The 24719-nt window shown below is 46.9% G+C and overlaps 1 protein-coding gene across 1 annotated transcript in view; it reads left to right on the plus strand.

Moving 5' to 3' along the window:
• The window catches only part of plcd1a (phospholipase C, delta 1a), a 104529-nt gene extending 80659 nt beyond the window's left edge, over positions 1–23870 (plus strand). Inside the window, exons 7-16 of the mRNA XM_038973028.1 lie at positions 5406–5550; positions 6599–6751; positions 14829–14952; positions 15004–15032; positions 21507–21663; positions 22260–22376; positions 22537–22715; positions 23215–23350; positions 23524–23673; positions 23779–23870. Of these exons, the coding sequence (XP_038828956.1) occupies positions 5406–5550; positions 6599–6751; positions 14829–14952; positions 15004–15032; positions 21507–21663; positions 22260–22376; positions 22537–22715; positions 23215–23350; positions 23524–23673; positions 23779–23870 (1282 nt within the window). The remainder of the gene's footprint in view (positions 1–5405; positions 5551–6598; positions 6752–14828; positions 14953–15003; positions 15033–21506; positions 21664–22259; positions 22377–22536; positions 22716–23214; positions 23351–23523; positions 23674–23778) is intronic.
• The last annotated feature ends 849 nt before the right edge of the window (positions 23871–24719 follow it).

Raw genomic sequence — 24719 nt, forward strand, 5'->3', positions numbered from 1 at the left:
TACAACATATTACTACATATTACTACATATTACAACATATTACATACATATTACAACATATTACATACATATTACTACATATTACAACATATTACAACATATTACTACATATTACATACATATTACTACATATTACAACATATTACTACATATTACATACATATTACATACATATTACAACATGGTACAACATATAACATACATTACAACATTTTACATACATATTACAACATATTACAACATATTACTACATATTACATATATATTACAACATATTGCAACTGGATCCTGGACTTCCTGACAGGCTGCCTCCAGGTGATAAGTGTAGGTAGCAACACATTCGCCACGCTGATCCTTAACATGGGGGCCCCTCAGGGGTGCGTTTTCAGTCCCCTCCTGTACTCCCTGTTCACTCATGACTGCACGACCAGGCACGACTCCAACACCATCATTAAGTTTCCCAATGAACAAAACAGCGGTAGGCCTGATCTTCAACATCGCCGAGACAGCATACAGGGGGAGGTCAGAGACCTGGCAGTGTGGTGCCAGGACAACAACCTCTCCCTCAACGTAATCAAGACTAAGGAGATTATTGTGGACTACAGGAAAAGGAGGACCGAGCACGCCCCCATTCTCATTGATGGGGCTGTAGTGGAGCAGGTTGAGAGCTTCAAGTTCCTTGGTGTCCACATCACCAACAAACTAGAATGGTCCAAACACACCAAGACAGTCGTGAAGAGGGCACGACAAAACCCATTTCCCGCTCAGGAGACTAAAAAGATTTGTCATGGGTCCTCAGATCCACAAAAGGTTCTACAGCTGCACCATCGAGAGCATCCTGACTGGTTGCATCACTGCCTGGTATGGCAACTGCTCGGCCTCCGACCACAAGGCACGACAGAGGGTAATGCGTACGGCCCAGTACATCACTGGGGCCAAGCTGCCTGCCATCCAGGACCTCTATACCAGGCGGTGTCAGAGGAAGGCCCTAAAAATTGTCAAAGACTCCAGCCACCCTAGTCATAGACTGTTCTCTCTGCTACCGCACGGCAAGTGGTACCGGAGCGCCAAATCTAGGTCCAAGAGGCTTCTAAACAGCTTCTACCCCCAAGCCATAAGACTCCTGAACACCTAATCAAATGGCTACTCAGACTAATTACATTGCCCCCCCCCCCTTTTACGCTGCTGTTATCTCTATTATTATCTATGCATACGTCACTTTAATAACTCTACCCACATGTATATATTACCTCAATTACCTCGACTAACCGGTGCCCCCACACATTGACTCTGTACCGGTACCCCCTGTATATAGTCTCCACATTGACTCTGTACCGGTACCCCCTGTATATAGCCTCCACATTGACTCTGTACCGGTACCCCCTGTATATAGCCTCCACATTGACTCTGTACCGGTACCCCCTGTATATAGCCTCCACATTGACTCTGTACCGGTACCCCCTGTATATAGCCTCCACATTGACTCTGTACCGGTACCCCCTGTATATAGCCTCCACATTGACTCTGTACCGGTACCCCCCTGTATATAGCCTCCACATTGACTCTGTACCGGTACCCCCTGTATATAGCCTCCACATTGACTCTGTACCGGTACCCCCTGTATATAGCCTCCACATTGACTCTGTACCGGTACCCCCTGTATATAGCCTCCACATTGACTCTGTACCGGTACCCCCTGTATATAGCCTCCACATTGACTCTGTACCGGTACCCCCTGTATATAGCCTCCACATTGACTCTGTACCGGTACCCCCTGTATATAGTCTCCACATTGACTCTGTACCGGTACCCCCTGTATATAGCCTCCACATTGACTCTGTACCGGTACCCCCTGTATATAGCCTCCACATTGACTCTGTACCGGTACCCCCTGTATATAGCCTCCACATTGACTCTGTACCGGTACCCCCTGTATATAGCCTCCACATTGACTCTGTACCGGTACCCCCTGTATATAGCCTCCACATTGACTCTGTACCGGTACCCCCTGTATATAGCCTCCACATTGACTCTGTACCGGTACCCCCTGTATATAGCCTCCACATTGACTCTGTACCGGTACCCCCTGTATATAGCCTCCACATTGACTCTGTACCGGTACCCCCTGTATATAGCCTCCACATTGACTCTGTACCGGTACCCCCTGTATATAGCCTCCACATTGACTCTGTACCGGTACCCCCTGTATATAGCCTCCACATTGACTCTGTACCGGTACCCCCTGTATATAGCCTCCACATTGACTCTGTACCGGTACCCCCTGTATATAGCCTCCACATTGACTCTGTACCGGTACCCCCTGTAGATAGCCTCCACATTGACTCTGTACCAGTACCACCTGTATATAGCCTCCACATTGACTCTGTACCGGTACCCCCTGTATATAGCCTCCACATTGACTCTGTACCGGTACCCCCTGTATATAGCCTCCACATTGACTCTGTACCGGTACCCCCTGTATATAGCCTCCACATTGACTCTGTACCGGTACCCCCTGTATATAGCCTCCACATTGACTCTGTACCGGTACCCCCTGTATATAGCCTCCACATTGACTCTGTACCGGTACCCCCTGTAGATAGCCTCCACATTGACTCTGTACCAGTACCACCTGTATATAGCCTCCACATTGACTCTGTACCGGTACCCCCTGTATATAGCCTCCACATTGACTCTGTACCGGTACCCCCTGTATATAGCCTCCACATTGACTCTGTACCGGTACCCCCTGTATATAGCCTCCACATTGACTCTGTACCGGTACACCCTGTATATAGCCTCCACATTGACTCTGTACCGGTACCCCCTGTATATAGCCTCCACATTGACTCTGTACCGGTACCCCCTGTATATAGCCTCCACATTGACTCTGTACCGGTACCCCCTGTATATAGCCTCCACATTGACTCTGTACCGCTACCTCCTGTATATAGCCTCCACATTGACTCTGTACCGTAACACCCTGTATATAACCTCCACATTGACTCTGTACCGGTACCCCCTGTATATAGCCTCCACATTGACTCTGTACCGGTACCCCCTGTATATAGCCTCCACATTGACTCTGTACCGCTACCTCCTGTATATAGCCTCCACATTGACTCTGTACCGATACCTCCTGTATATAGCCTCCACATTGACTCTGTACCGGTACCCCCTGTATATAGCCTCCACATTGACTCTGTACCGTAAAACCCTGTATATAGCGTCCACATTGACTCTGTACCGGTACCTCCTGTATATAGCCTCCACATTGACTCTGTACCGGTACCTCCTGTATATAGTCTCCACATTGACTCTGTACCGTAACACCCTGTATATAGCCTCCACATTGACTCTGTACCGTAACACCCTGTATATAGCCTCCACATTGACTCTGTACCGGTACCCCCTGTATATAGTCTCCACATTGACTCTGTACCGGTACACCCTGTATATAGCCTCCACATTGACTCTGTACCGTAACACCCTGTATATAGTCTCCACATTGACTCTGTACCGTAACACCCTGTATATAGCCTCCACATTGACTCTGTACCGTAACACCCTGTATATAGCCTCCACATTGACTCTGTACCGGTACCCCCTGTATATAGTCTCCACATTGACTCTGTACCGGTACCCCCTGTATATAGCCTCCACATTGACTCTGTACCGTAACACCCTGTATATAGCCTCCACATTGACTCTGTACCGTAATACCCTGTATATAGCCTCCACATTGACTCTGTACCGTAACACCCTGTATATAGCCTCACTATTGTTATTTTACTGCTGCTCTTTAATTATTTGTTACTTTTATTTCATATTTTTTGGGGTATTTTTCTTAAAACTGCTTTGTTGGTTAAGGGCCTGTAAGTAAGTATTTCACTGTGCATGTGACAAATAACATTTGATTTGATTTTATATTACATACATATTGCATACATATTACAACATATTACACTGGACAAAAATATAAATGTAAAGTATTGGTCCCATTATTTTGGCAAAGGAGAAATGCTCACTAACAGGGATGTAACAAAAACTGTGCTCAAACTTTGAGAGAAATAAGCTTTTTGTGCACATGGAACATTTCTGTGATCTTTTATTTCAGCTCATGAAACTTGGGACCAGCACTTAAGATGTTGATGTTTATATTTTTCTTTAGTATAGATACAGATACAGTACTATATATAGTAGATATAGTACTAGATACAGATACAGTACTATATATAGTAGATATAGTACTAGATACAGATACAGTACTATATATAGTAGATATAGTACTAGATACAGATACAGTGCTAGATATGGATACAGTACAATATATAGTATCTATAGTATTAGATACAAATATAGTACTAGATATAGTAGATGTAGTAGTAGGTACAGCTAAAGTAATAGATATAGTAGATGTCAGATATAGTACTAGTTACAGATACAGTACTAGATAAAGTAGATATAGCACTAGAAACAGATATAGTACTAGGTATAATATACATAGTACTAGATATAGCAAATATAGTACTAGATACAGATACAGTATTCGACATACTAGCTATAGTACTAGCTACAAAAATAGTACTAGAGATATTAGATACGGTACCAGATACAGATATAGTACTAGATACAGATATAGTACAAGGTATAATATACATAGTACTAGATATAGTACATATAGTACGAGATACAGATACAGTATTAGATATAGTAGCTATAGTACTAGCTACAGATATAGTACTAGAGATATTAGATATAGTACTAGATACAGATATAGTACTAGATATAGTACATATAGTACTAGAGATAATATATATAGTACTAGATATAGTAGAAATAGAACTAGATACAGTTACAGAACTAGATATAGTACTAGATACAGATATAGTACTATATATGATAGATATAGTACTAGATACAGTACTATATATAATAGATATAGTAGATTATACAGTACTAGGTAGAATAGATCATGTACTGAATAGAGATAATGTACTAGATGCAGTACTAGATATAGAAGATATTGTATTAGATACAGTAGTAGACATAATAGATGTAGTACTAGATACAGTACTAAAATTAATAGGTATAGTACTAGATACAGTAGTAGATATAATAGATATTGTACTAGATACAGTATTAGATATAGTAGATGTAGTTCTAGATACTGTTCTAGATATAATAGATACAGTACTAGATATAGTAGATGTAGTACTAGATGCAGTAGTGGATATAATAGATATTGTACTATATACAGTACTAGATATAGTAGATGTAGAACTAGATGCAGTAGTGGATATAATAGATATAGTACTAGATACAGTACTAGATATAATAGATATAGTACTAGATACAGTACTAGAGTTAACAGTAGTACTGTATGTTTGTGTTGTGGTCTTTAGGGCCCTGATGAAGAGTTGTCGCTGTGTGGAGTTAGACTGTTGGGACGGGGCCCAGGGGGAGCCAGTCATCTACCACGGCCACACCCTCACCTCCAAGGTCCTGTTTAAAGACGTCATCAAGGCCATCAAGGAGTATGCCTTCAAGGTAACCATGACACCTGACCCTAACCCATCATGGAGTACGCCTTCAAGGTAACCATGACACCTGACCCATCATGGAGTATGCCTTCAAGGTAACCATGACACCTGACCCTAACCCATCATGGAGTATGCCTTCAAGGTAACCATGACACCTGACCCTAACCCCTGGAGTATGCCTTCCAGGTAACCATGACACCTGACCCTAACCCATCATGGAGTATGCCTTCAAGGTAACCATGACACCTGACCCTAACCCCTGGAGTACGCCTTCCAGGTAACCATGACACCTGACCCTAACCCCTGGAGTATGCCTTCCAGGTAACCATGACACCTGACCCTAACCCCTGGAGTACGCCTTCCAGGTGACCATGACACCTGACCCTAACCCCTGGAGTATGCCTTCCAGGTAACCATGACACCTGACCCTAACCCCTGGAGTACGCCTTCCAGGTAACCATGACACCTGACCCTAACCCATCATGGAGTACGCCTTCCAGGTAACCATGACACCTGACCCTAACCCCTGGAGTACGCCTTCCAGGTAACCATGACACCTGACCCTAACCCATCATGGAGTATGCCTTCAAGGTAACCATGACACCTGACCCTAACCCATCATGGAGTATGCCTTCAAGGTAACCATGACACCTGACCCTAACCCATCATGGAGTATGCCTTCAAGGTAACCATGACACCTGACCCTAACCCATCATGGAGTATGCCTTCCAGGTAACCATGACACCTGACCCTAACCCCTGGAGTACGCCTTCCAGGTAACCATGACACCTGACCCTAACCCATCATGGAGTATGCCTTCCAGGTAACCATGACACCTGACCCTAACCCCTGGAGTACGCCTTCCAGGTAACCATGACACCTGACCCTAACCCATCATGGAGTATGCCTTCAAGGTAACCATGACACCTGACCCTAACCCATCATGGAGTATGCCTTCAAGGTGAAGTTTCACCATAAAGTCAAACCAGCCCTGTGATTACCAGAAGAGATGGACATGACTGCTAATGTTATGTTGTTGTCCTCCTGTCCCCCAGACATCAGAGTACCCAGTGATCCTGTCCCTGGAGAACCACTGTACCTTGGAGCAGCAGAAACTGATGGCCAAGCACATGATCTCCATCCTGGGCAGCGCCCTGCTCACTTCTCCCCTGGAGGACCAGATGCCCACTGCCTTCCCCTCACCCCAGGTCAGAGACTAGCAGATAATCCACCCACCCACCCATCCCCCCACCCACCCACCCACCCACCCACCCATCCATCCATCCATCCATCCATCCATCCACCCATCCATCCATCCATCCATCCATCCATCCATCCACCCACCCACCCACCCACCCATCCATCCATCCATCCACCCACCCATCCACCCACCCATCCACCCACCCATCCATCCATCCATCCATCCATCCACCCATCCACCCACCCATCCACCCATCCACCCACCCACCCATCCATCCACCCATCCATCCATCCATCCATCCACCCATCCATCCACCCACCCATCCATCCATCCACCCATCCATCCATCCATCCACCCATCCATCCACCCATCCATCCATCCACCCATCCATCCATCCATCCACCCACCCATCCACCCATCCACCCATCCACCCATCCATCCATCCACCCATCCATCCATCCATCCACCCATCCATCCATCCATCCATCCTTCCATCCATCCACCCTTATTTGTTTTTCAACCCTCTGTGGTTAAAGCCTGGAGCTTCGTAACCACATACCCAGTATTTAAAATCTGAAAGCACTAAGGCAAGCCTGAACAAGTTGTGGATGTTAGACAGATGAAAGGCGTTGAGTCGTACTGAGAATGTGAAGGAAGAACAACGACACCTTGTTTGACTGGTTGGGAATGGGGTGTTCCCAGAAGGAATGTGATTTCCCTGCTAACAGTATCTGGTTGGGAATGGGGTGTTCCCAGAAGGAATGTGATTTCCCTGCTAACAGTATCTGGTTGGGAATGGGGTGTTCCCAGAAGGAATGTGATTTCCCTGCTAACAGTATCTGGTTGGGAATGGGGTGTTCCCAGAAGGAATGTGATTTCCCTGCTAACAGTATCTGGTTGGGAATGGGGTGTTCCCAGAAGGAATGTGATTTCCCTGCTAACAGTATCTGGTTGTCTGTCTTCGAGGCTCAGCAGGAATGCTACAGCTGCCTTTGATTTAATTTGTCTTCATATAGCCAACACAAAGAATGTTGCTGGAGAAAAACTCAATTAACGTCTCTCTCTCTCTCTCTCTCTCTCTCTCTCTCTCTCTCTCTCTCTCTACCTCTCTCTCTACCTCTCTCTCTACCTCTCTCTCTACCTCTCTCTCTACCTCTCTCTCTACCTCTCTCTCTACCTCTCTCTCTCTCTCTGAAATAATTATAGATATGTGTGTATACAGTATCAGTCAAAAGTTTGGACACACCTTCTCATTCAAGGGTTTGTCTTAATTTGTACTATTTTCTACATTGTGGAATAATAGTGAAGACATCAAAACTATGAAATAGCACAAATAGAATCATGTAGTAACCAAAAAAGTGTTAAACAAATCAAAACATGTTTTATATTTGAGATTCTAAAAAGTAGCCACCCTTTGCCTTGACAGCTTTATACACTCTTGGCATTCTCTCAACCAGCTTCATGAGGTAGTTACCTGGAATGCATTTCAATTAAAAGGTATGCCTTGTTAAAAGTTTATTTGTGGAATGTCTTTTCCTTCTTAATGCATTTGAGCCAATCAGTTGTGTTGTGACAAGGTAGGGGTGGTATACAGAAGATAGCCCTATTTGGTAAAAGACCAAGTCCATATTATGGCAAGAACAGCTCAAATAAGCAAAGAGAAACGATAGTCCATCATTATTTTAAGACATGAAGGTCAGTCAATGGGGAAAATGTCAAGAACCTGGTAGGTTTATCTGGGCTGGAGCAGACTGGGAGGCTGGTAGGCTGACCTGGGCTGGGTTCACCTGGGTTGGAGCAGACTAGTAGGTTGGCCTGGGCTGGAGCAGACTGGGAGGCTGGTTGGTTGACCTGGATCAGACTGGTAGGCTTTTTGGTTGACCTGGGCTGGGTTCACCTGGGTTGGAGCAGACTGGTAGGCTGGTTTGCTGACCTGGGCTGGATCAGACTTGTAGACTGGTTGGTTGACCTGGGCTGGGTTCACCTGGGTTGGAACAGATTGGTAGGTTTATCTGGGCTGGAACAGACTGGGAGGCTGGTTGGTTGACCTGGGCTGGATCAGACTGGTAGGCTGGTTGGTTGACCTGGGCTGGGTTCACCTGGGCTGGAGCAGACTGGTATGTTTATCTGGACTGGAGCAGACTGGGAGGCTGGTTGGTTGACCTGAGCTGGACAGACTGGGAGGCTGGTAGACTGGCCTGGGCTGGAGCAGACTGGGAGGTAGATGGGTTGACCTGGGCTGGATTCACTTGGGTTGGAACAGATTGGTAGGTTTATCTGGGCTGGAACAGACTGGGAGGCTGGTTGGTTGACCTGAGCTGGACAGACTGGGAGGCTGGTAGGTTGACCTGGGCTGGAGCAGACTGGTAGGTTTATCTGGGCTGGAACAGACTGGGAGGCTGGTTGGTTGACCTGAGCTGGACAGACTGGGAGGCTGGTAGGTTGACCTGGGCTGGAGCAGACTGGTAGGTTTATCTGTTCTGGAACAGACTGGGAGGCTGGTAGGTTGACCTTGCCTGGAGCAGACTGGTAGGCTGGTAGGTTGACCTTGCCTGGAGCAGACTGGGAGGCTGGTAGGTTGACCTTGCCTGGAGCAGACTGGTAGGCTGGTAGGTTGACCTTGCCTGGAGCAGACTGGGAGACTGGTAGGTTGACCTTGCCTGGAGCAGACTCGGAAGCTGGTAGGTTCACCTGGGTTGGAGCAGACTGGTAGGTTTATGATGGCACACTGTGGTATTTCACCCATAGAGTATTACTGCTGTGATGGCACACTGTGGTATTTTACCCATAGAGTATTACTGCTGTGATGGCACAGTGTGGTATTTCACCCAGTAGATATGGGAGTTTATCAAAATTGAATTTGTTTTCAAATTCTTTGTGGGTCTGTGTAATCTGAGGGAAATGTGTGTCTCTATGGTCATACAATTGGCAGGAGGTTAGGAAGTGCAGCTCAGTTTCCACCTCATGTTGTGGGCAGTGTGCACATAGCCTGTCTTCTCTTGAGATCCAGGTCTGCCTATGGCCTCTCTCAATAGCAAGGCTATGCTCATTGAGTCTGTACATAGTAACAGCTTTCCTTAATTTTGGATCAGTCACAGTGGTCAGGTATTCTGCCACAGTCTACTCTCTGTTTAGTGCAAAATAGCATTCTAGTGTGCTCGTCAAGTAATTATCTTTTTGTTTTCTCATAATTTGGTTGGGTCTAATTGTGTTGCTGTCCTGGGGCTCTGTGGGGTCAGTTTGTGTTTGTGAACAGAGCCAGCTGGCTGAGGGGACTCTTCTCTAGATTAATCTCCTTGCAGGTGAGGGCTTTGTGATGGAAGGTTGAACAGAGCCCCAGAGCCAGCTGGCTGAGGGGACTCTTCTCTAGATTAATCTCCTTGCAGGTGAGGGCTTTGTGATGGAAGGTTGAACAGAGCCCCAGAGCCAGCTGGCTGAGGGGACTCTTCTCTAGGTTCCTCTCCTTGCAGGTTAGGGCTTTGTGATGGAAGGTTTGGGCATCACTTTCCTTTAGGTGGTTGTGGAATGTAATGGCTGTTTTCTGTATTTTGATCATTCGTGGGTATAGTCCTAATTCTGCTCTGCATGCATTACTTGGGGTTTTGCGTTGTACTCTGAGGATATTTTAGCAGAATTCTGCATGCAGTCTCAATTGGGTGTTTGTCCCATTTTGTGAATTCTTGGTTGGTGAGTGGACCCCAGACCTCACAATGGGTTCTTTAACTGATTGGAGTATTTTTAGCCAGATGTTAGTTGGGATGTCCATTTTTATGTTTCTTTTGATGGCGTAGAAGGCCCTTCTTGCCATGTCTCTCAGATCGTTCACAGACTTGTGGAAGCTATCTGTGGTGCTGATGTTTCAACAAGCTCTCACAGTGGAAGCTATCTGTGGTGCTGATGTTTCAACAAGCTCTCACAGTGGAAGCTATCTGTGGTGCTGATGTTTCAACAAGCTCTCACAGTGGAAGTCATCTGTGGTGCTGATGTTTCAACAAGCTCTCACAGTGTCAAGTCAGAATGAGACGTTCTTCCGTGTTTCTCAAAGTGTTTGGTTACTTCTCTGTATTGTTCCAAGGTTAAGTTTACTCATTAACTCCGAATTCTTAAGGTTAGGCATTAATTCTGAATGGTTAAGGTTATACATCAACTCTGAATGGTTAAGGTTAGTCATTAACTCTGAATGGTTAAGGTTAGTCATTAACTCTGAATGGTTAAGGTTAGGCATTAACTCTGAATGGTTAAGGTTATACATTAACTCTGAATGGTTAAGGTTAGGCATTAACTCTGAATGGTTAAGGTTAGGCATTAATTCTGAATGGTTAAGGTTAGGCATTATGGTTAAGGTAAGGGTTAAGGTTTGGGATAGGCATTAAACAAAAATGTGACTAGCACCTCGATTTAGTCTTATGTAGCAAAATTTGAAATGGTTTTACATTCGATAAAAGTAGAGACTTAGAGCTAGAAAATCATATATCATGCACTGCAGTTGAAGAAGAATGGGAAAGTAGTTCTGCTTTGAAAGTTGATAAACTGGTAACCCCACTTCTGAGAAAATGGCCCTTGAATGTTTTGGTACACCTACTGGAGAGTTCCTCTTTGTCTACACCCATTGAGCATCGTTCACACCCTCTTTTTTTTAAACTAGGCAAGTCAGTTAAGAACAAATTCTTATTTACAATGACAGCCTAGGAACAGTGGGTTAACTGCCCGGGGATTCTATCTAGCAACCTTTCGGTTACTGGCCCAACGCTCTAACCACTAGGCTACTTGTCGCCTCTTAATCCATGACCTCACCCATCTCTTTAAGGATTCACATGTGAGGCCAGAGGGAGTAGTGTAGTAAACAACCAAAGATTTCAAAACTAAAAGTGGTGAAAATAGAAGCAGATAATCTTCTTTCTCATTGTAGGAGCCTTTTGGCAAAGTCTAAGAGAGCATGTGCCTTTTACTGAGGAGTGGCTTCAGTCTGGCCACTCTACCATAAAGACCTGATTGGTGGAGTGCTGCAGAGATGGTTGTCCATCTGGAAGGTTCTCCCATCTCCACATAGGAATGCTGGAGCTCTGTCAGAGTGAGCATCGGGTTCTTGGTCACTTCCCTGACCAAGGCCCTTCTCCCCTGATTGCTCAGTTTGGCTGGGCGACCAGTTCTAGGAAGAGTCTTGGTGGTTCCAAACTTCTTCCATTTAAGAATGATGGAGGCCACTGTGTTCTTGGGGACCTTCAATGCTGCAGAAAGTTTTTGATACCCTTCCCCAGATTTCTGCCTCGATACAAACCTGTTTCGGCGCTCTACGGACAATTCCTTTGACCTCATGGCTTGGTTTTTGCTCTGACATGCACTGTCAATTGTGGGACCTTATATAGGCAGGTGTGAAGCCTTTCCAAATCATGTACAATCAATTGAATTTACCACCGGTGGACTTCAGAAACATATGAAGGATGATCAATGGAAACAGGATGCACCTGAGCTTAAGGGTCTGAATACTTATGTAAAAAAGGTATTTCAGTTGTTAATTTTTAATACATTTGCAAAAACGTCTAAAAACCTATTTTCACTTTGTCAAATTGTGGAAAGAGTCAAGGGGTCTGAAAAATTTCCAAAGGCACTCTGTGTGTATATATATATCCGACTTCAACTGTATATATATGTATATGTAATATGTTATATCTTTTGCATTGGAATCAGGCTGTATTAGCTAGCTATGTTTGCGCCGACTCAGTACTTTTACTGCTACTAACTAGCATGCTACTAAGTCAGCATGTTAGACAGGTATTTACCTCTCCATGGTTGCAGGATCTTGTCTATTTTTACAAGTTTTGTATTGAAATTCATTGTGGAGAGCTTTATTATATATTTTGTGTTATGAATACCAAGTATTTCTAGTTCACCATCAGCCCATTTTATAGGTAAACTGCAGGGTAATGTAAAAGTTGTATTTTTTAAAGATCCAATACGTAATATTGTACACTTATCATAATTAGGTTTTAGTCCAGAGAATACAGAAAAGTTAACTAGATCTTCAATGAGACATTGCAGGGATCTAGCTTACAGACTTAATATAAAACTCGAGTCATCAACATACACGGACACCTTTGTTTTTAAGCCTTGGATTTCTAATCCTCTAATGTTTTTATTGGATCTGATTTTAATAGCTAGCATTTCGATGAACATAACATATTGATATGGTGACAGCGGACACCCTTGTTTAACTCCTCTTGGTCAAATCAAATCAAATATATTTATATAGCCCTTCTTACATCAGCTGATATCTCAAAGTGCTGTACAGAAACCCAGCCTAAAATCCCAAACAGCAAGCAATGCAGGTGTAGAAGCACGGTGGCTAGGAAAAACTCCCTAGAAAGGCCAAAACCTAGGAAGAAACCTAGAGAGGAACCAGGCTATGAGGGGTGGCCAGTCCTCTTCTGGCTGTGCCGAGTGGAGATTATAACAGAACATGGCCAAGATGTTCAAATGTTCATAAATGACCAGCATGGTCAAATAATAATAATCACAGTAGTTGTCGAGGGTGCAACAAGTCAGCACCTCAGGAGTAAATGTCAGTTGGCTTTTCATAGCCGATCATTAAGAGTATCTCTACCGCTCCTGCTGTCTCTAGAGAGTTGAAAACAGCAGGTCTGGGACAGGTAGCACGTCCGGTGAACAGGTCAGGGTTCCATAGCCGCAGGCAGAACAGTTGAAACTGGAGCAGCAGCACGGCCAGGTGGACTGGGGACAGCAAGGAGTCATCATGCCAGGTAGTCCTGAGGCATGGTCCTAGGGCTCAGGTCCTCCGAGAGAGAGAAAGAAAGAGAGAAATAGAAAATTAGAGAGAGCACACTTAAATTCACACAGGACAGCGGATAAGACAGGAGAAGTACTCCAGATATAACAGACTGACCCTAGCCCCCCGACACATAAACTACTGCAGCATAAATACTGGAGGCTGAGACAGGAGGGGTCAGGAGACACTGTGGCCCCACCCGATGATACCCCCGGACAGGGCCAAACAGGCCCAAAACTCTCTGAGAAGTAGCCGTTATTTACCATTTTACACCTGGGGTTGCTATACATTATTTTTACCCATTTTTTAAGAGAATTACCGAAAATAAAAAAATCCAGGCATTCATAAATAAAATCCAGTCTTACTTTATAAAATGCCTTTTCAAAATCCGCTATGAATACCAGGCCTGGCTTAGATGTTTCATGATGCCTGGGTCTTTATACTTGTTTAAATAACAGAGAAATCAGACCTTCCAGCTGAGGACAGACCACCATTTCTATAGGAGTAGTTCAAACAAGCTAACAATGGAGCTGTTAGTATAATCAAAAAAGGCTTGATATACCTCTACCGGTATGCCATCAAGCCCTGGGGTTTTTCCAGACTGAAAGGATTTAATAGCCTCAAGAAGTTTGTCCTCTGTAATTTGGCCTTCGCGCTGATCTTTCTAAACATTTAGTTCATTTTCATTTTTTAAAATATTATTTGGAAAGAGTTCCTGACCGTAATCTTCATTCAGTGATTAGCGAGAGTGTGTAAGATGTCTGTATAAGAGTAAGGCTATAATGTGTGATGTAGAAATAAATAATAACTCTGCCAATTTGCATGGTTGAGTGTCTATGTGTGTAACATGTAGTGCGTATAGCCTTAATATTCATGATGATAATTGTAATCCATATCGTATCACCATCATAGTTGCATCATAATTACCTTTAACATAATTGAAAAACACACCCCAGCGTTTCCATAGCAATTGACGTTTCACATGATCATGAAAGAGACCTTGCATTACTCTAGAGACGGCTTCACTACAGTACAAATGTATTCCGGCATTGCATGACAGGGTGTGGACTATGGGCCTTTACCATCATGTCAAGTTGCACCCTCCTCAGCTATTTCATGGGGATTTTCATTTTCCTTGCTAGAAGAACCGGTATAATAATAATAATAACAATAATGAAAAAATACAACAGGGCTTTAGCCAGCTTCGCTGCTGGATCCTTCTCAAGGTGTCCTGGTATTTAGTCATTCGATTATCTAGTATAGATGCATCTCCCTCAACACAATGTCTGTCTCTGTGTAGGAGTTGAAGGGTCGGTTCATCATCAAGGGGAAACGTCTGAACAAGCTGGATGCCGTCTTCAGCGGTACTAGTCCTGGAGTAGAGGAAGACTGTGTCTCAGAGGAGGACGAGGCTGCAGAGACCAGCAACTCCAAGACAGACTCCAACACAGACTCCAACACAGACTCCAACACAGACTCCAACGGACAGAAGGCCAAAGCCAAGGTATGGTAACACGCTGCTGTGGTGCCATGCTACTGTGGTAACACGCTGCTGTGGTGCCATGCTACTGTGGTAACACGCTGCTGTGGTGCCATGCTACTGTGGTAACACGCTGCTGTGGTGCCATGCTACTGTGGTGCCATGCTACTGTGGTAACACGCTGCTGTGGTGCCATGCTACTGTGGTGCCATGCTACTGTGGTAACACGCTGCTGTGGTGCCATGCTACTGTGGTAACACGCTGCTGTGGTGCCATGCTACTGTGGTAACACGCTGCTGTGGTGCCATGCTACTGTGGTAACACGCTGCTGTGGTGCCATGCTACTGTGGTAACACGCTGCTGTGGTGCCATGCTACTGTGGTAACACACTGCTGTGGTGCCATGCTACTGTGGTGCCATGCTACTGTGGTAACACGCTGCTGTGGTGCCATGCTACTGTGGTAACACGCTGCTGTGGTGCCATGCTACTGTGGTAACACGCTGCTGTGGTGCCATGCTACTGTGGTAACACGCTGCTGTGGTGCCATGCTACTGTGGTAACACGCTGCTGTGGTGCCATGCTACTGTGGTAACACGCTGCTGTGGTGCCATGCTACTGTGGTAACACGCTGCTGTGGTGCCATGCTACTGTGGTAACACGCTGCTGTGGTGCCATGCTACTGTGGTAACACGCTGCTGTGGTACCATGCTACTGTGGTAACACGCTGCTGTGGTGCCATGCTACTGTGGTAACACGCTGCTGTGGTGTCATGCTACTGTGGTAACACGCTGCTGTGGTACCATGCTACTGTGGTAAAACGCTGCTGTGGTGCCATGCTACTGTGGTAACACGCTGCTGTGGTGCCATGCTACTGTGGTAACACGCTGCTGTGGTGCCATGCTACTGTGGTAACACGCTGCTGTGGTGCCATGCTACTGTGGTAACACGCTGCTGTGGTAACACGCTGCTGTGGTGTCATGCTACTGTGGTGCCATGCTACTGTGGTAACACGCTGCTGTGGTGCCATGCTACTGTGGTAACACGCTGCTGTGGTGCCATGCTACTGTGGTAACACGCTGCTGTGGTGTCATGCTACTGTGGTAACACGCTGCTGTGGTGCCATGCTACTGTGGTAACACGCTGCTGTGGTGCCATGCTACTGTGGTAACACGCTGCTGTGGTGCCATGCTACTGTGGTAACACGCTGCTGTGGTGCCATGCTACTGTGGTAACACGCTGCTGTGGTGCCATGCTACTGTGGTAACACGCTGCTGTGGTGCCATGCTACTGTGGTAACACGCTGCTGTGGTGCCATGCTACTGTGGTAACACGCTGCTGTGGTGCCATGCTACTGTGGTAACACGCTACTGTGGTGCCATGCTACTGTGGTAACACGCTGCTGTGGTGTCATGCTACTGTGGTAACACGCTGCTGTGGTGCCATGCTACTGTGGTAACACGCTGCTGTGGTGCCATGCTACTGTGGTAACACGCTGCTGTGGTGCCAAGGTAGTTAAAGCCATGGTGTCCCAATGTCACCCTAGTCCCTAGTAGTGCACTACCAGCCCATAGGACTGTGGTAAGAAGAAGTAGAATAGAGTGCCATTTTGGACATGGTCATGCTAGAGTGGTGTCATGCTACTGTGGTGCCATGCTACTGTGGTGCCATGCTACTGTGGTGCCATGCTAATGTGGTGTCATGCTACTGTGGTGCCATGCTACTGTGGTGCCATGCTACTGTGGTGCCATCCTACAGTGGTACCATGCTACTGTGGTGCCAAGCTACTGTGGTGCCATGCAACTGTGGTACCAAGCTACTGTGGTGCCATGCTACAGTGGTACCATGCTACTGTGGTGCCATGCTAATGTGGTGTCATGCTACTGTGGTGTCATGCTACAGTGGTGCCATGCTACTGTGGTGCCATGCTACTGTGGTGCCATGCTACTGTGGTGCCATGCTACTGTGGTGCCATGCTACTGTGGTGCCATGCTACTGTGGTGCCATGCTACTGTGGTGCCATGCTACTGTGGTGCCATTCTACAGTGGTGCCATTCTACAGTGGTGCCATGCTACAGTGGTGCCATGCTACCGTGGTGCCATGCTACCGTGGTGCCATGCTAATGTGGTGCCATGCTACTGTGGTACCATGCTACTGTGGTGCCATGCTACAGTGGTGCCATGCTACTGTGGTGCCATGCTACTGTGGTGCCATTCTACTGTGGTGTCATGCTACTGTGGTGTCATGCTACTGTGGTGCCATGCTACTGTGGTGCCATGCTACTGTGGTGCCATGCTACTGTGGTACCATGCTACTGTGGTACCATGCTACTGTGGTGTCACGCTACTATGGTACCATGCTACTATGGTACCATGCTACTGTGGTACCATGCTACTGTGGTGCCAAGCTACTGTGGTGCCATGCTACTGTGGTGTCACGCTACTGTGGTGTCACGCTACTGTGGTACCACGCTACTGTGGTACCACGCTACTGTGGTACCACGCTACTGTGGTACCACGCTACTGTGGTACCACGCTACTGTGGTACCATGCTACTGTGGTACCATGCTACTGTGGTGCCAAGCTACTGTGGTGCCACGCTACTGTGGTGCCACGCTACCGTGGTACCACGCTACCGTGGTACCACGCTACTGTGGTACCATGCTACTGTGGTACCATGCTACTGTGGTGCCAAGCTACTGTGGTGCCTTGCAACTGTGGTACCATGCTACTGTGGTACCATGCTACTGTGGTGTCACGCTACTGTGGTACCATGCTACTGTGGTACCATGCTACTGTGGTGCCAAGCTACTGTGGTGCCATCCTACTGTGGTGCCAATCACTATGGTGTCACGCTACTGTGGTACCATGCTACTGTGGTACCAAGCTACTGTGGTGCCAAGCTACTGTGGTGCCATGCATCTGTGGTGCCATGCTACTGTGGTGCCAAGCTACTGTGGTGCCATGCATCTGTGGTGCAATGCTACTGTGGTGTCACACTACTGTGGTACCATGCTACTGTGGTACCATGCTACTGTGGTGCCATGCTACTGTGGTGCCATGCTACTGTGGTGCCAAGCTACTGTGGTGCCATGCTACTGTGGTGCCATGCTACTGTGGTGCCATGCTACTGTGGTGCCAAGCTACTGTGGTGCCATGCATCTGTGGTGCCATGCATCTGTGGTGCCAAGCTACTGTGGTGCCATGCTACTGTGGTACCATGCTACTGTGGTGCCAAGCTACTGTGGTGCCATGCATCTGTGGTGCCATGCTACTGTGGTGCCAAGCTCTACTGTGGATTAGCTGCAAAACTGTCCTCAGCAGAACTAGTTCCATTTCAAATGCCAGGCAATATGCTACTGTGGTGCCATGCTACTGTGGTGCCATGCTACTGTGGTACCATGCTACTGTGGTACCATGCTACTGTGGTGTCACGCTACTGTGGTACCATGCTACTGTGGTACCATGCTACTGTGGTACCATGCTACTGTGGTGCCAAGCTACTGTGGTGCCATCCTACTGTGGTGCCAATCACTATGGTGTCACGCTACTGTGGTACCATGCTACTGTGGTACCAATCTACTGTGGTGCCAAGCTACTGTGGTGCCATGCTACTGTGGTGCCATGCTACTGTGGTGCCAAGCTACTGTGGTGCCAAGCTACTGTGGTGCCATGCATCTGTGGTGCAATGCTACTGTGGTGTCATGCTACTGTGGTGCCATGCTACTGTGGTGCCATGCTACTGTGGTGCCATGCTACTGTGGTGCCATGCTACTGTGGTACCATGCTACTGTGGTACCATGATACTGTGGTGTCACGCTACTATGGTACCATGCTACTATGGTACCATGCTACTATGGTACCATGCTACTGTGGTACCATGCTACTGTGGTGCCATGCTACTGTGGTGCCAAGCTACTGTGGTGCCAAGCTACTGTGGTACCATGCTACTGTGGTGTCACGCTACTGTGGTACCACGCTACTGTGGTACCACGCTACTGTGGTACCACGCTACTGTGGTACCACGCTACTGTGGTGCCAAGCTACTGTGGTGCCAAGCTACTGTGGTGCCAAGCTACTGTGGTGCCACGCTACCGTGGTACCACGCTACTGTGGTACCATGCTACTGTGGTACCATGCTACTGTGGTGCCAAGCTACTGTGGTGCCTTGCAACTGTGGTACCATGCTACTGTGGTGTCACGCTACTGTGGTACCACGCTACTGTGGTGCCAAGCTACTGTGGTGCCATCCTACTGTGGTACCATGCTACTGTGGTACCATGCTACTGTGGTACCAAGCTACTGTGGTGCCAAGCTACTGTGGTGCCATGCATCTGTGGTGCCATGCTACTGTGGTGCCAAGCTACTGTGGTGCCATGCATCTGTGGTGCAATGCTACTGTGGTGTCACACTACTGTGGTACCATGCTACTGTGGTACCATGCTACTGTGGTGCCAAGCTACCGTGGTGCCATGCTACTGTGGTGCCATGCTACTGTGGTGCCAAGCTACTGTGGTGCCATGCTACTGTGGTGCCACGCTACCGTGGTACCATGCTACTGTGGTACCATGCTACTGTGGTACCATGCTACTGTGGTGCCAAGCTACTGTGGTGCCTTGCAACTGTGGTACCATGCTACTGTGGTGTCACGCTACTGTGGTACCATGCTACTGTGGTACCATGCTACTGTGGTGCCAAGCTACTGTGGTGCCATCCTACTGTGGTGCCAATCACTATGGTGTCACGCTACTGTGGTACCATGCTACTGTGGTACCAAGCTACTGTGGTGCCAAGCTACTGTGGTGCCATGCATCTGTGGTGCCATGCTACTGTGGTGCCAAGCTACTGTGGTGCCATGCATCTGTGGTGCAATACTACTGTGGTGTCACACTACTGTGGTACCATGCTACTGTGGTGCCATGCTACTGTGGTGCCATGCTACTGTGGTGCCATGCTACTGTGGTGCCAAGCTACTGTGGTGCCAATCTACTGTGGTGCCATGCTACTGTGGTGCCAAGCTACTGTGGTGCCATGCATCTGTGGTGCCATGCATCTGTGGTGCCAAGCTACTGTGGTGCCATGCTACTGTGGTACCAAGCTACTGTGGTGCCAAGCTACTGTGGTGCCATGCATCTGTGGTGCCATGCTACTGTGGTGCCAAGCTCTACTGTGGATTAGCTGCAAAACTGTCCTCAGCAGAACTAGTTCCATTTCAAATGCCAGGCAATATGCTACTGTGGTGCCATGCTACTGTGGTGCCATGCTACTGTGGTGCCATGCTACTGTGGTGCCAAGCTACTGTGGTGCCATGCTACTGTGGTACCATGCTACTGTGGTACCATGCTACTGTGGTGTCACGCTACTGTGGTACCATGCTACTGTGGTACCATGCTACTGTGGTGCCAAGCTACTGTGGTGCCATCCTACTGTGGTGCCAATCACTATGGTGTCACGCTACTGTGGTACCATGCTACTGTGGTACCAATCTACTGTGGTGCCAAGCTACTGTGGTGCCATGCATCTGTGGTGCCATGCTACTGTGGTGCCAAGCTACTGTGGTGCCATGCATCTGTGGTGCAATGCTACTGTGGTGTCACACTACTGTGGTACCATGCTACTGTGGTGCCAAGCTACCGTGGTGCCATGCTACTGTGGTGCCAAGCTACTGTGGTGCCATGCTACTGTGGTGCCATGCTACTGTGGTGCCATGCTACTGTGGTGCCATGCTACTGTGGTGCCATGCATCTGTGGTGCCATGCATCTGTGGTGCCAAGCTACTGTGGTGCCATGCTACTGTGGTACCATGCTACTGTGGTGCCAAGCTACTGTGGTGCCATGCATCTGTGGTGCCATGCTACTGTGGTGCCAAGCTCTACTGTGGATTAGCTGCAAAACTGTCCTCAGCAGAACTAGTTCCATTTCAAATGCCAGGCAATATGCTACTGTGGTGCCATGCTACTGTGGTGCCATGCTACTGTGGTGCCATGCTACTGTGGTGCCATGCTAATGTGGTGCCATGCTAATGTGGTGTCATGCTAATGTGGTGTCATGCTACTGTGGTGCCATGCATCTGTGGTGCAATGCTACTGTGGTGTCACGCTACTGTGTTACCATGCTACTGTGTTACCATTCTACTGTGGTGCCAAGCTACTGTGGTGCCATGCTACTGTGGTGCCATGCTACTGTGGTGCCATGCTACTGTGGTGCCAAGCATCTATGGTGTCACGCTACTGTGGTACCATGCTACTGTGGTGCCATGCTACTGTGGTGTCACGCTACTGTGGTGCCATGCTACTGTGGTGCCAAGCTACTGTGGTGCCATGCATCTGTGGTGTCACGCTACTGTGGTGCCATGCATCTGTGGTGCCAAGCTACTGTGGTGCCATGCTACTGTGGTGCCATGCTAATGTGGTGCCAAGGAAAACACATATGGGAATACTTCTCTGAAAGCATCTCTATTTCTGTAGATTTTATAAAAATGCTGTTTTATTGCTTTTCAGAAGTCAAAGATCAAGCTTGCCAAGCAGCTGTCTGACCTGGTGATCTACTGTAAGAGTGTCCACTTCTCAGGGTTTGAGCACGCTAAAGACACCCAGGCCTTCTATGAGATGTCCTCCTTTAAAGAGAGCAAGGCTGTTAACCTGGCCGAGACAGCAGGTAAACCCCTCTGTTCTGTTACAGCAAGCCTGAATAACATCAAGCCTGAATAACATCAAGCCTGAATAACATCAAGCCTGAATAACATCAAGCCTGAATAACATCAAGCCTGAATAACAACAAGCCTGAATAACAGCAAGCCTGAATAACATCAAGCCTGAATAACATCAAGCCTGAATAACAGCAAGCCTGAATAACAGCAAGCCTGAATAATAACAAGCCTGAATAACAACAAGCCTGAATAACAGCAAGTCTGAATAACAGCAAGCCTGAATAACAGCAAGCCTGAATAACAGCAAGCCTGAATTATAGCAAGCCTGAATAACAGCAATCCTGAATAACAGCAAGCCTGAATTACAACAAGCCTGAATAACAGCAAGCCTGAAAAACAGCAAGCCTGAATAACAGCAAGACTGAATTATAGCAAGCCTGAATAACGGCAAGCCTGAATAACGGCAAGCCTGAATAACGGCAAGCCTGAATAACAGGACCTTTCAGCTTTGATTCAGTGTACTATAGACATTTCATTATGCATGTTCTAGAACAGTTCTTACAAGGATAGCACCACTAACCTGTCTGGTTTACATCTCTCCCAGCTAAAGCCTTTATCCAACACAACATGACCAAGCTGAGCCGTATCTACCCAGCGGGCTCCAGAACAGCCTCCTCCAACTACAACCCAGTTCCCCTGTGGAACGCAGGCTGTCAGATAGGTACAGTCTCTTCAATTAGACTTATATTTAAGAATCCTCTGATAGAATTGACATGAACAATCTCCGTACCAGCTCAGGTCACAGTCTTCCCCTTTCTCTATAAAGTCACGATAGATGCTTTATTGATCGATTCTTTATTGATTATGATTTGTCTCTCCAGTGGCGCTGAACTTCCAGACTCCCTCTAAGGAGATGGACCTGAACCAGGGCCGGTTCCGATCCAACGGGCTGAGTGGATACGTCCTGAAGCCTGAATTCCAGAGAGACCCTGGGTCAGAGTTCAATCCTATGACCCTAACCAAGGGACCCTGGATCAAACGCCAGGCCTTCCACATCATGGTGAGAGGATCACCGCTATAGTGTGTTATATATATATATACTCTATGTATTATATTGATTTATATATGATATTATAGTGGATTACATTAGTGGAATATTAGAACACAGTGAAGGCTACCACAGAGAATGGTACATTGATGAATAAAATAGCAATATATCGAGGAAGTAAAATGGCCTTCTGATAACATAAATGAGTTTGTGCAGTATATAGTGTTTATAATTTTAGATCGTATCTTATAGTTAACACTGCTAAGAGGAATGGGGCTCGGAACTGAGTCGCATCGCTTCAAATGATAAGATTTGATTGAGATGAGAAATGGTTCAAGAGGGATTCATTAGGGACTAAACTGCACTACAGTACATCAAATCAATGCTGCTTTGAAATATCCTTAGTCATTAGGCTTCTGCTATAGACCTCTCTCTGTGTGTGTGTGTGTGTGTGTGTGTGTGTGTGTGTGTGTGTGTGTGTGTGTGTGTGTGTGTGTGTGTGCGTCTCCAGGTGATCTCAGCCCAGCAACTGCCCAAGCTAAACAAGGACAAGCCTAAATCCATCGTGGACCCACTGGTTAAAGTGGAGATCTACGGTGTTCCACGTGACACGTGCAGCAAGGAGACACGCTCCATCGAGAACAACGGTGAGACACACACAGGCACACCAAACACACACACACACACACACACACACACACACACACACACACACACACACACACACACACACACACACACACACACACACACACACACACACACACACACACACACACAGCATCAGTATCTGATCCAGGCATGATGTTCCTCTCTGCAGGTTTTAACCCCATGTGGAATGAGACGTTCCAGTTTGACATCCAGGTACCAGAGCTGGCCATGTTGCGCTTCCTGGTCGAAGACTATGACGCTACCTCACAGAACGACCTGATTGGACATTACTGCCTGCCACTGACCAGTCTACAGAACGGTAATACCTCCCTCTTGTCTTATTCCTCTCTCTTTCTCTCCCTCTCTATTCTCTCCTCTCATTGCTGACTGCTGACTTATTCAAACCTCACATCCTGTTTCCCAGGTTACCGCCACGTCCCTCTGCTCACCAAGCGTGGTGATGTCATCCCCTCCGCCGGCCTGTTTGTTCACCTCATGCTGCTGGACGCCAAATAGATCCCGACCCACTTCACACTGACGCCTCCCACACCACACTGACGCCTCCCACACCACACTGACCCCTCCCACACCACACTGACCCCTCCCACATCACACTGACCCCTCCCACATCACACTGACCCCTCCCACATCATACTGACCCCTCCCACACTGAGCCCTCCCACACCACACTGACCCCTCCCACATCATACTGACAATTCCCACATCCTTGAGCTGTAACTGACAAGGTTTTTAATATGTTGATATTTAATGTTTTATCCATTTAAAAAAAAATCTTTACACTTCTTTTAAATTTGTTCCACCTGAGTAAGTCTGACCACAAGTCAGAGACCACTATGATGACACACCAAAATGTGTTTGACGGATCGCGGGAAAATAGGCTTTTGAAGGCTACAGTCCAAACTGTGGTGTTTTTGTCACACTGCTTTGCTTTATCTTGGTCGCAGTTGTAAACGAGAACTTGTTAAATAAATTAAATAATATATATATATATATATGTCTTCCAATGGTGCGATTGCTGTCGGTATGCAAATATTATCCAACTTGAATAAACACTTGGAGGTAAGGATGACAGCGGTGGTATAGTCTACGGAGATACAGATATCACTTATTATTGATCTCTACATAGTGCATTGATGTGAATCACACTGCTGCTCTCATTTAGCTGTTTCCGCCTTACGGATTGTGGTTGTTGGCTGTTCACGAATCTAAATGTGTATTTTGAACCCAAAAATGGTTGAATTCAAGAAGTTTAAGCTGCCTGTCAATCATTGTTTTTGAAACCAGTGGACAGACAGTGAAAAATGTGCTCTGGCAACAGCTGCATAGTGTGGGTCCCAGCCTATA

This window comes from Salvelinus namaycush, chromosome 33 (genome assembly GCF_016432855.1).
Source record: "Salvelinus namaycush isolate Seneca chromosome 33, SaNama_1.0, whole genome shotgun sequence".
NCBI classification, from domain to species: Eukaryota; Metazoa; Chordata; class Actinopteri; order Salmoniformes; family Salmonidae; genus Salvelinus; species Salvelinus namaycush.